This window comes from Patagioenas fasciata, chromosome 22 (assembly GCF_037038585.1).
Source record: "Patagioenas fasciata isolate bPatFas1 chromosome 22, bPatFas1.hap1, whole genome shotgun sequence".
NCBI lineage: Eukaryota > Metazoa > Chordata > Aves > Columbiformes > Columbidae > Patagioenas > Patagioenas fasciata.
Genome location: NC_092541.1, coordinates 6291525 through 6303920, shown reverse-complemented (window position 1 = coordinate 6303920; position 12396 = coordinate 6291525). Strand labels below are relative to the sequence as shown.

The window sequence follows — 12396 nt, the reverse complement described above, 5'->3', positions numbered from 1 at the left end:
CCACCCCAGACTTACTTGTTAGAATCCTCTAAAGAAAAGAGCTGAGTTATTCCACATGTTGGGCCGAGTATTTGCAAAAGTTGGAGAATACTGTTTCTGGTGCTGGGCTCCCTGAGGATACAAAGTATCTTGAACTTAAAAGCTGCGAAGGACTTCAGTTGCAAAATTACACCAGACCTTGAGGACATTCTAAACTCTTCACTCCTTATCCTGTCTTATGAATGAACATCTTAGGATCATCAAGGTACACAGAAAAAAGAATACTCTTCGTCAAGTGAGTCCTTTTCCAGGATTCCAAACTAGGTACTGACACTGTTTGTCTTCTGTGTCACTCTGGAAATCTATAGCAGCAGCAACTGCAATGCTGAAAGGGCACAATCCCCCAGATATGTCGTGACTCATCTGTTACATCTTCACTTTGCACCTGGTTTGGACTCCTTGGGACTTTCTATATTGAAATTCTAGCTGCTTTCTTCAAGTGCCATGCTGTCTCTTGGTATTGGAAAGCAGGAGGCAGAGGGAGAAGAGCAGGCAACCAGCTTGCTTTGAATAAGAATAATAAGGACATGTACATCAGATTTTTTCCTACCTTTTACATTTTACCTTTAAAACTGCCACTTCTGCTGGTGGCCAACAGAAGTTTCATAAAGCAAGGTACCAGGGAAGGGAAGAAAAAAATCCCTTGCTGACACATGGCAGAGAAAGTGGGAGGACACCTTAGAGCAGTCATTCTGAGCAAATTGTGGAGAACTTCACTAGTGAAGGACTTGCTTTGTTGATTCTGTTTGCTTGAGTGATAATTTTGGTGATCTCTTAATGAGATCCTTCCCAAGTACTTTTAAACTTATCTAGAAACTTCTAGTAGACATCAATTATAGCTTTAGTGGTTATGGGCATGCTGTTGACTGGAATGTACCAGATGAACATCATCTTTTATGGCTGAATTAAGGAGATAGAGTGTAAATCAGAAAATTCAAACAAACAAACCTACCTGCAACTCAATTGCAATTGAACAGAAGAGGTGAGGAGATACTCCCAATGGGCAATTTCAAGACATTCAGATTCCCAGTCTGACACACGCATGACCTTACCTACAAAGGGGAAAATTTTCTAGCCCCCTGAGGTACATTTGTTGTGAAACATGGTCCAGACCTGCTGGATAGATCCTTAGGACCTGAGGTGAGGATAGAGAAAAACGTACCATTGCAGAGAGCCATGAGTATTGATGTCAATCAAAGAAAGACACAAATCCACAGGCTCTGCAGCTTGGATATATGCACTTGAATATGAAGAGGGATGTTCACACCAGCTGTTTCTAGGCTCTAACACTGGGTGGAGAGAGAATACTGTTTGGAGGAACTTAAAAGCAAGCTTCTACTTTGAATGAATGGATCTCAGAAGGTTGTTCTTATTCTGAGAACAGCAACAATGTTGGGAACAGTTGCTTAACCCTAGGCCAGACCTAAGTTTGAGAAATACTCCTGTAGGCAAAAATGGTGTGGCCAGATGGACAGGAGTGAAACGTCAATCTTCCCAGTTCCTCCTTATCTCCACTTAGTCTAAGACAGCATAGGTTGCTCCTTGCCACAGGAAGCTAATCCTTTCCTTCCAGAAGGAGGTGAGACATAGCCAACAAAATAGTTTTCTCCAGATAAAGTGAGAAAAACAGACTGTACCCAATTTGGTTTCAGTATGAGGATGCTTGGGCTGTCTTCAGTGTCCATCCTTGGCATCATCGTGTATCACAAACATTATTTTGGGCAGCTGTGACACAGATGTCTTAATTCACATAGGCTGACCTGAAATAAAGTATTAGGGGAGTCACAGGCCTGGACACCAGGCTAACCCACTCCAGTGGAGAGTAATTCTGGTCACTGTGGGTGAGTGAAAGACTGTGGTAAGAGACTGATGGATGAGTATTCCCTCCTCATGATCCACAGAGCTGAAAACTTCAAACCATCTTTTCAAAGACATCAGTTTCTCTTCTCTTTTGATGGAGACCTAGTAACCAAGACTTGGGTGACTGACATTTTAGAGGGTTAGTGAGGACACAAATGTTATCGTTTCCCAGTGGTGCACAGGCAGGTCTGAAAAATTTAACTATGAAAGTATCACTCAGGTCATGAATCTCTTAGTGATAGAAATGCGGGCTCTGGTGTCCTATGCCAATGTGGTTGGGTGTTTGAAACAATAAAGACTGATGTCTCTATCTGCCTGATACATTTATGTATGAGTCAATGCCATCCCTCAGTAGTCACAATTTTTTAGATCCCTATATTTGCTTGTGAAATGCTGAAGGATTTTCATCCTGCCAAAGCTCTCAGGCACAACCAAGGGCTACTCAGGAAAATGTCATTCCTCGGTTTGCACAGAGACACAGAAATGGTACTCCAAGACCGAGCTTTGCCTGAAAGAAAGGGAAAAGGTATGGAATACAAGATTAAGAGTTTCAGTGTTTTATCAGAAAATGAGCACAAAAACACCAGTGAACAAGTCCTCCTGATTTACATTACAGTGGTAAAACACACTAAATAAGAATTACACTAGTTTTGGATTTGCCATGCGAATTTCACTTATCTTCTGCATAGGGTGAGGGTCTTCCTCCAGGTGTTTGCAGGGTCTGAGCGACTAACCTAACAAAACTTAATTAAACAGACTTTACTATGCACTTTGCAGAGGCTGTCTTGAAGCCAGCAGTAACTCAGTCAGTATGTGAAAAACCTTATTTCCCCTTCAGGATGTGGTTAACTTGTTTTTCGAAACAAGGGGGAGTTAATCGTGCATGGTGTGACTTAGTCAAAAGTGATGACCACAGCATCCTGCCTGTTGCTTGTGAGAGAGAGATGAGCCAGTCACTGTGTGTGTTGGGGTCTTTCTGACTAATAACCAAGTTGCTATGGAAACTATCGCTCCATTAAAGCACCATACATTATTTCCTGTTGATCTCTTCTTAGTATCAACGAGTGGAAAAAACCAGCACATTTTCTTCTCTTATGTTATGTGCATTTTCCTTCCTTGTGCTCATATAAAGTTACCTCTTAACTGACGTGTGTCTTATTTTGCTATGATGCAAAAATATTTTGCTGAGGTCTCTTCAAAGTGATCTGAAAGACAAAACCTAAGTCTGGAATTCATGGCCCCACTGAAGCTTCTTAATGTGCCAAATCTGCTTCCCTATACAAAGTCTAGAAAAAACAAATTCAGCCAACTAGAAATCTAGGTTATCAAAGCTGCATTTCTAATCTCATTGGTCATTTGGACAGTTGGGTTTCTGCAGTCTCTGTCTCAAATTCAGAACAGAAAACACAGAACAAACCACAACATTTTGGTTTAGTAAAACTTTATTTTGGGCACTACTACAGTAACCAAAAATGCATGTGCCATACACTTTGCAGAAGAAATACAGGTTTAATAAAGAAATGCTCCTATGTTTGAACATTCTCTGGTTGAAGTGAATCACTTCAGATCCAACACAGATCTTCTCATCTACAATAGAAAATTGTTGTTATTAAAGCTATCTAAAAAACATTAAAGTTATAAATAGCGTCTACTGTGCCTGAATTCTCTCAGCAGTAACACGAGTTCTACAGATAGCAATGCAACGTGCCTGTAAAAGGTGTTTTAAGAGGGTCACACATCCAGAGTGAGGTTTGCGTGTTTTAGAACTATTGAAGCAGGTTGGCTGCGAAGGCTGGAAGAGTGGGGAGATCGATTTCTACTTAGCAGGGAGATGAGGAAAAATACACTGTTCTCAGTTCATAGAGAAATAGCAAAAGCAGTTACAACTCTTAAAACTAAATAAACTAGCTAGGTAGGATTCAGCAGTATAAAATGTCTAAAGGGGAGGGTGCTGTGTCGTGTTCCGGATGGTTACTTTCAACAGATTTGATATTGGTCGTTGAACCCATTGTGCTGCGGGTACGTGTTCTCTCCTGCTGTTCTTCAGATCGCTGTTGCCTTGCTTCCCCACCATCTGGAAGAGCAAAGTGTGTTTTAGACTATGTTTAATGCAACTGGGCCTATGTGCCACTGTTTGGTAGCTGTCAGATCAAGACAAGTAGACTCACACAACTTAGGCTGAACTATTTTTTACCTCTTTGGATAACTTAATTTAAAAATCCTCCCCCTCTCCTCTCTTTCCTCCCACCACTTCACATGTTTGTGTTTTGGAAGCCTTCTTTTTGGCTCCTTCTTTGTCTTGATGTTTCTCCAGGCTTTGTGTTCTGCTATTTGAAGTTGTCAATGAGATGTTTTAGGTGCTTCTGGTAACACCTGAGGAAAGCAAGTTTACTGCAAAGAAAATTTGGGGACCAGCCACCAAGCACTGAGCTTTTTGTACAGAAAGGGGCTGATTTGTTGGGGGAGGGGGGAAGGGGGGCTGTATTTCGGGGTTTGTTTGGTTTGTTGTCGTTGTTTCCCCAGAAACCTACAAGAGTTATTCAATGGAAACAGGAGCAGATAAAAAGGTATCACTGCTTGTGGTGTTAGAGAAGTACACAATACAGGTGCTCATTCCTGCCATAAGCTTCCAGTGTTAGTACATACGAAGCTGTGTGCTTCCTTACCTCAGAAAAGAAACAACTTGATACTCATGAGTGTATTGAAGGCGATGCTTTTTGCCAGCAGGACTCTCAAACCCAACACAGCCATAGACAACATGTTTGCTTTCTCCACTTTGTTATCTGCTTAGTGATAGAGAAAAGATGGGAGAGATCATGGTCTAGATTTGTATATTGTGATATTGGCAGAAAGTGGAAAAAACCCCACAGGTAAAAGTTTCAAGGAAAGAAACAGCAACAAAGGAAAATACTATAGAGAAATATGGCAACAACAGGAGAGGAGCATGTCTGTCTAGGCTGGATTTTGCTTCCTATTGTTTGCCTGTTACCAAAATACCTGCCTTGAAAAAGCAGGTTGTGTTTCATGAAGATGTTTTATTCTGATTTCTCTACCTCTGAGAAAATACATTTCCATGCATTTGTCCCTGACAAAGTAATTTAACTTCACAATCGATTTAGGTAACTAACCTTGTGCAGAGGTGTCTGTGGTGTTGCAAACCTTCTCTGTTACTGTTTCTTCAGCCTCCTCTTCTGTAGCATGATGAAGAAAAGAGATTAAAAATGATATCCAAATTTTAAAAAGGATTTAACAAAACATTCAAATGATCCTTCCCATTGGAATATGTAGTCAGTGAAGTCTAAGGCTCAGGTGATTGATCACTAATTTTAGCATTAATTTGAGGAGAAAATTTTTCCATGCAATTCTAGGAAACAAAAGAATTGCTGAGTTGTTTTGGTTTTACTATTTGAATGAGCTTCGTGATGACAAAAACAATGCCTCAAGATATTTTTTTTCCTTAGGAAAAAAACAAACAAACAAACAAAACCAAGCCAACAAACAAACAAAGCTCCCCCAAAACAACACACCACCACTTTAATTTTTTGTTGTTTTTAGAAAGATTATTTCATGCTGTGCTCTAGGAGGTTTGTTGCTATATGTTGAAGTATTTAGTCTTAAGTATATGTACTTTTTTTAAAAAAAAATTGTGTTTCCATGCCCCATCCCTTTCCTCCCAAAAAAAGTAACTCCAGGTTCTCAAACAGTTAAGACCATTTAGTTTAGATGTTTTTAAATATCACTCAGCTCTCTCTGCTTATGTACCAGATGTCTTTCTCACTTATGCTGGTTAGCCAGGACAATGCTTAATAGGAGGAGAAACAGCAAGCTCTAGAATATGCTACCTTTAGAAATAAATCGTGGCTGTACCAGAAAATTGTACCTGGCACTGTTGTGCTGGCTGTAACGGTGCTGTTGTTGAACTTGGCCGAGCAGGTCACCTCTGTGCTTTTTGTCACATTGACCACCTGAATAGTACTGTATAACCCCTCCGATGTCAAAATGGGTGTATTTAGTTCATATACGACCTTATTAGAGGACATCTCCAAGCTGATGTTCTTTGTATAGGAATTCCTTGCCAAACAAGCTGCTTTCCCAATTCTGCCATCATCTTCCAGTGCCTTTGATTTCATCACAATGACTTCTGGGACTGAACTTTTTTGACTGGCTGAAAAAATAATAATAATACTAAAAAATTATTTTATTGCAAAAGCTTGCCTGAGTGCTACGTCACCTGAAGTTCATATATACCCCAACTGTGACTGATCCCTAGCATTATCAGTTACTAACTGCCTTTCTTTTCTGGGGTCATTATTTCTTGCTGCTGCTTCCAGAAGACCAGATCAGAGACAGAAAGGGTCTATGAGAGTAGATTTTTAAGAAAGTTTTAATTCCACAGCATTTTAAGTTTCCTTTTGCCAAAGCTTGTGCCTATATGTGAATTCTTTATTTTGTGAGAGACCTGCAAATGAGAAGAGAAATTCTATACATGCCACTACAACAGTCAAATTATTCTGCTTTTTCAACAATTTGATTCCTAAAAATAACACTTCTGTCAAGGACTGTCTTGTATATGCATGAGACATGAGGGAATAACTGGTTTTTCTTTACTCTCCCTCCCCCAAATCTTGTTTTGATGTGGCTGAGAGGCCTAACCATAGCAAGAGCAACAGGGCAAAGAGAAGTCAGTTTGTTGCTTCCCTATTGTGCAAGGTTACTCCAATGAGTGACATTATTTGCAGGAATGAAATACAGCTGCTGGAGTGGGGGACAAGGTTGGTTTTTTCAATAACAAGTGCTCGGATGCAGTAGGGATTTTTGTCTCTAAGGTCGAAAATAGGAAAGACTCAATAAAAGTCTATGAACTGCTTATCTATACTTCTCCAGGAATTTCTGATAAGGTCAAGAACTATCAGTTGTGGGGAAGGTTTTCCTCACCAGACATTGCACATGGTGTAAGATATTCCAACCCAGTCTGGAGACTATGAAAGAGAACGTGATTGGTAGTCGGTTCAACAAAAGTTCTTGTGCCTGTTCTAAATGTGTGACTTTTCTCATCCATGTGCTGTGCCATGTTGTTAGTCCCACAGCTCCAGTGGCAGGTAGATGTATAATGCAAAATTTGTATAATAAAATGAAGGGAAGAACACCTCAAAGCCTATGAACTTGACGTCCCTGGACAAGTCCTCTTACAGTCTTCCTTAGATTAGTATAATGACCGTCAGTGGTGATTCTTTAGGTACAACACTACAACAAACATTAAGGAATGAAAAATGTGCCCTAAAACTGGAGTTTTGAAATAACCTAAAAGATGCTTACAAGTTTTCATAGGATTTGGTATCCTTTCTCTCTCATGCATCTTTCAGGAGAGTTACTCCAAAACTTTTAGATCTATTTTTTTGTGTTATGAAATAATTTTAGAGCTGAATTCTCAGTTCCAAGCAATATACGTGAAAAACAAGGGCTTGAAAATGGCAAAAACCTGAATTTCAACCACATAGCATCAGCTTCCTCTGAGAATTCTCATAAGACATGCAAGTAGTGAAGTCAGATTGTTCAGACTCGAAGGGGATGTCTTTTCAGAAAACAAGTATTTTTTAAAAAGATAAAATCTTTGCCTTCAGGACATATGTGGAGAAACTAGGGCAATTCCACATACCAATGTCAGAACAATATTAGCAACATGAATTATAATAAAAACATGACAATGAGGGGAATCATCTAATATTCTTCCTTGCCAAAAAGGGCTCAGCTTAGGAAAGGCTGGGACACATCAAAAAAGATTTACACATCCGATTTGACAGAAGCATCCTGATGGGCCTTTTTGCTAAAAAAGGGCGCATTAGGCCTTGGATTTTGCATAGCATCTGCCTTGCAGCCTGGTCAAGAGATTCCTCAGGTCTAATATCTTGTTCATCACAGGGTGTTTTTTCAATTTCTGTTCAAGGGGCCCCGATTATACTCCATTTCTCCCACCACCCACACTTCAATTCTGAACTGAGGTGAAAGCCAAGCAATACTCTACCATAAATTCATGGACAATAAATAAATACATAAATACGTAATACATGAATACATAAATACATAGATACATAAATACATAAAAGGTAGATGGAAACAAGCACAACTCCGTGATTCCAAGTCAACATTCATTGACTTCATTTGACCTATTCAGGTAAACTTAAACTGTGAGCAGTTTAGTAAGATTAAACTCGTACAGAAATATTGCATAAGATTCCATTTATTGCTTTTGTATATTATCTTTCCCCCCACTCAGTGCTGTCTTTCTAACTCTGACAAATAGAAATTCTTAGAAACTTTAATGTCAGTCTCCACAAGACCTCCAGTTCCTTTCAGACTCTTCAAGCATGGCTTTGAAATCTAACCATTGCTATGAAAACATTATCAGGACACCTCAGTAAGTGGACAGCTGTTAGGTCCCAAAGAAATTCAGCAGGATAGCAGCCAGGATTTGCCATTTTGGATCACAGATTCCTTGGAATATCCCCAAACATATGATCAGCATGTTTTTGGACTTAAATTTTCTAATTGCATATCAAGAAGTTATGCATAGAAAGTGCCTCATTAGTGGCTTTAAAACATGAGAGGATGACTGCCTGAATTTTAGGAGCAAGAAAAGAAAAAAATGTGAAAATCCAAACAATAACAACTCAGAAGAGGTTAAAGCACAAAAAATACCCACCTGGCTCCACGGTCAGTTGAGTCCCCTTCCCAAAAACCAGAGCAGCAGTTACACACAGTTAAAGCACATAGATCAAAAAAGGCTCATTTTGCTTTTCTTCTGACATACATTTCCTTTCCAGGTGCTGTAACATGGTTTTGCCAGACATTCTTAGTACTGTGCATTCTTTGTTATCTGAGAAGATCTTTAAAGGCTTTTCATGTTTTCTGATCTCCAGTATTTGCCAACAGCCGGTGTACCAGCCAAGCTGCTTCTCTGGCATAACTCACTGGTTAAGATCTTCAGCAAAAACAAATGCACACTGTGCAACTGTAGTTAAAGCAAAATTATTTCTACATGAGACCCCAGAAGCCTCAACTGAATCCCGCTACTTTGCATTACCTGAAAATACAACCATAAATTCCTGTCACTGCTTGCTTTTGGGAGGGATTTTTATATTATGTTCTGGCAGTAGCATTTTATTAGCACAAAAAGGTTGCATTCTTTTTCCCTTTAAACTTACAAAGTCATGGAAAGAGCTATATATTCCACAATGTTACGGGCCTTAGTTTTCTTAATTAAAGTTTTATCTAGAACAAACCAAAACAGACCAAACCAAAAACATTATCTGTCCTTAACTAAGTCATCAAGAGGAGAATATGCCTTGAATATCCTATGGTAACTACTAATGGATGTTTTCCATGTAATTTTATGTTGGATGATTCTCAAAAGATTCAGGTAGTAAAGCACATCTGTTCTTAGCATCTTAAAATGCATATTAGTATCTGTTGAAGAAATCCTGTGCAATCTACTCTAGGTGAAGCTGCTTTAGCAGGTGGGCTGGACTAGATGACCACCAGAGGTTCCTTTGAACCCCAACCATCCTGTGATTCCGTAATCCTGTGAAATCTAAATCTAGCAACAAAGAGGTCACATTCTGAAAATTTTGGTTTCAACTTATTGATTGTTTCAACAGACACTGAGGTTCTTAGATGGCTAAGGTCTATTATCTTTTACTGTCAAACATAACTCTAAAGTCTTTGTGGATCTTTAAAAATGTCATCCTATCCTGAAAAAGAAAAATCACTGAACAGCATGGAAACTTCTCTCAGCGAAAGTTTCATATAATTTTGCATCAAGGTGTCAGAGAAGACAGATAGGCAAGAAAAACAGAGACAGAAGGATTTAAAGATTTCAGGGTAAAGGAGAAGACAAGGCTATAGCTTTATTTGTCAGATGAATTGTTGTCTAACCCGAATTGTGTGAGAGTCAGTGAAGATGTTTCAGAATTTTGAGTAATGTACTGTAAATATTTCCTAAAACCAATAATATCTTCCTGCAATTGATGAGCAATATGCTACCTTCAGCTAATTGAAGCAAGTCTTTTCTCGTCAGCAGGAAAACCAACATGCTAAACTTTTTTTTTTTTTTTTTTTTTTTAAATCAGGCACTTTCTGTGAGACAGACTATCATTCATATAAGCAATTCTGTAAATGTCTGAATTGGAAATGCCATTGCTCAATCTTCTACCTGCCAGCTCTTAGGCTGTTTTGTTGGTTGTTTTTTCTTGCCACATTTTAGTCTTCGCTATGGAATATTTGACTTTTTGTATTTTTTTGACAAGTACCATCTTCAAATCAATATTGACTGATGTTAAAACAATGGAATCTGGCAGTTTCTTGTGGTCCTACATTTACAACTGATGATTCGCTGCTTGGAAAGAACAGATTTTTCTTCAGAATAACTTTTTATTCCGTTGTCCCTTTGGAATGGGGAGTGGATTTAAATTGTTCCAAAACAGACATTTATTCCCATGCATATACCCTACAGACCTGGACAGATATTAGGTAGCAACTAAGAGAGTCCTGTGTCCTTCTGGAAAGAGAGAAGGAAGTTTTAGGTACGTAAAATTACAGGAGACATTTTTGCAGCACTTAGAGGACATGCAGATCTCCACAAGCATCGTAACAAGTCTTAAGGTATGCACCTGGATGTTCAGGGTAACAAAGATCAACCTAACACACTTGCCTACCACCCCAAAATTCACACTCCTCCCAAAACAGGTTGGGGTGACATCCAGTTATTCCTCCAAATCCTTCCTAAGCAGATACAACCTGAGGATTCAGCTTGAAACCCTGGCTGGAGAGAGTGCATTTTATGGATTGTTGCAGCAGAAGATTCTTAGAGTGAACCCAAAAAATTAGATTTCTTTTTCCTCCCCCACCTTAATTTTAATATAATTTTTGGAAATAAAATAACGATACTTACTTGGTTCAACTGTGAGAGTGGTTCCACTTCCAAATACAAGCTTATTTGTTCACACACTGCTACTACTTAGTTCAATAAATAACTCTTTCCTCATGGTATTCAAAAGTGGTATAAAAATAGAAGAGCGAAAGCTGGATATTTTTCCTAATCATCCCTGTGTGCAAACCCATGAGGGCATCCAGAAACACATTTTCTTCCAAAACTGGAAACAGAAAAGCAATAATTGCATAGTTCAATGATTTCAAAGAGCTTGGTTGAATAAAGGATTTCCAAGTTCTCCCTTTCTTCCATCTTTCAGAAACCCTGTGAGTTCTATATTTCCAGGATAAATAGAAACATGTATATAAGGTGCATTTGTCTCCTTAATAATTTCAGTCATCCATCTCCTTTCTTCTCCAAAATATATTGTCTTTTTTCCATCTTTGGGTTTTTGTACAGGGCCATAAGTTGTTTATATCATTGTGGTACTCCAGCCACCAGTCACAGTGATACATTTCATGACAAAAACTGTCTCTTCCTTTTCTCTACGCAGAATTTTGGATTATACAGGCAGTCACATGACATCTTGAGTGGTTTCTGTCCTAACATACTACATGAAGAAACACGATATGGCTTTAAAAGAATGGTCTAAAATAATACCAACAATTTAGAAATACATGACACCTCTGAAAAGTCTCATGGAGTTGAGCCGAATAAAAAGCAGGGGGAAAAGATAAAAATGAATACTTTTAGTGCCATTTCAAAGTATTTAGGGAAATCCTTCTGTGCTGCAGGAAGCTATCTACATTTTCACCTTGAATTTGGTTTCAGCACTCAGGAGCATGAGGACTGTGCATGATCTGTGCTCTGAGAGTTAGTGCCCAAGGGTCATTTGATGGCTTAGGAAGTTTTGGTGGCTTAGGAAGTTTTTATGCTGTTTTAAGTGAGATGAGAAAGTAGGTAAATGCTTGTGACTTCTTATGTCAATCTCATTCTTCACCTAAAGAAATGCAACTACAGAATAGATTTAGCACTGTCTTAGCAAATCAGGGGCTTGGAACTCTGTCAAACGAGGGGTCTGAGCCCACTGATCATGGGCCATACAGGAGCACCAGAAAAAGTGGTGTTACTAATGGAAGGGGCCGTGCTGCAGGGAGCAGAACCCACATCTGACAACTGAACCTGTTATCTAAGGTGCTTTACTCCTTGACAAGTACTTGGACTGGGGATATTGTTAAAAGTCTTGTAAAACTTATTGCAACTATAGACTACTACCACCTGCTTGCTCTTTTGCTTGTCTAGAGCTTAATGATGGTGACAATAAGGTTGAGTGTTTGTGGATAAGAATCAGGGGGAAGGTCGACAAGGCAGATATTCTAGTGGGAGTCTGTTACAGACCACCCAACCAGGATGAAGAGGTTGACAAATATTTTCTATAAGCAGCTGGCAGAAGTCTCACAATTGCTAGCCCTTGTTCTCATGGCGGATTTCAATTTACCAGATCATAGATTCACAGAATCATTTGAGTTGGAAAAGACTCTTAGGATCATCAAGTCCAACCATAACCTAAC

The 12396-nt window shown here is 39.1% G+C and overlaps 1 protein-coding gene and 1 gene segment (V, D, J or C); both read right to left on the bottom strand.

Moving 5' to 3' along the window:
- The window catches only part of LOC136111659 (T cell receptor alpha chain MC.7.G5-like), a 179353-nt gene that overhangs the window by 117313 nt on the left and 49644 nt on the right, over positions 1-12396 (bottom strand). The window lies entirely within an intron of this gene.
- Positions 3324-11381, bottom strand: LOC136111662 (T cell receptor delta constant-like). The segment is given in 5 exon segments: positions 3324-3973; positions 4566-4682; positions 5028-5090; positions 5780-6064; positions 10847-11381. Coding segments are annotated over 4 exon segments (558 nt in total).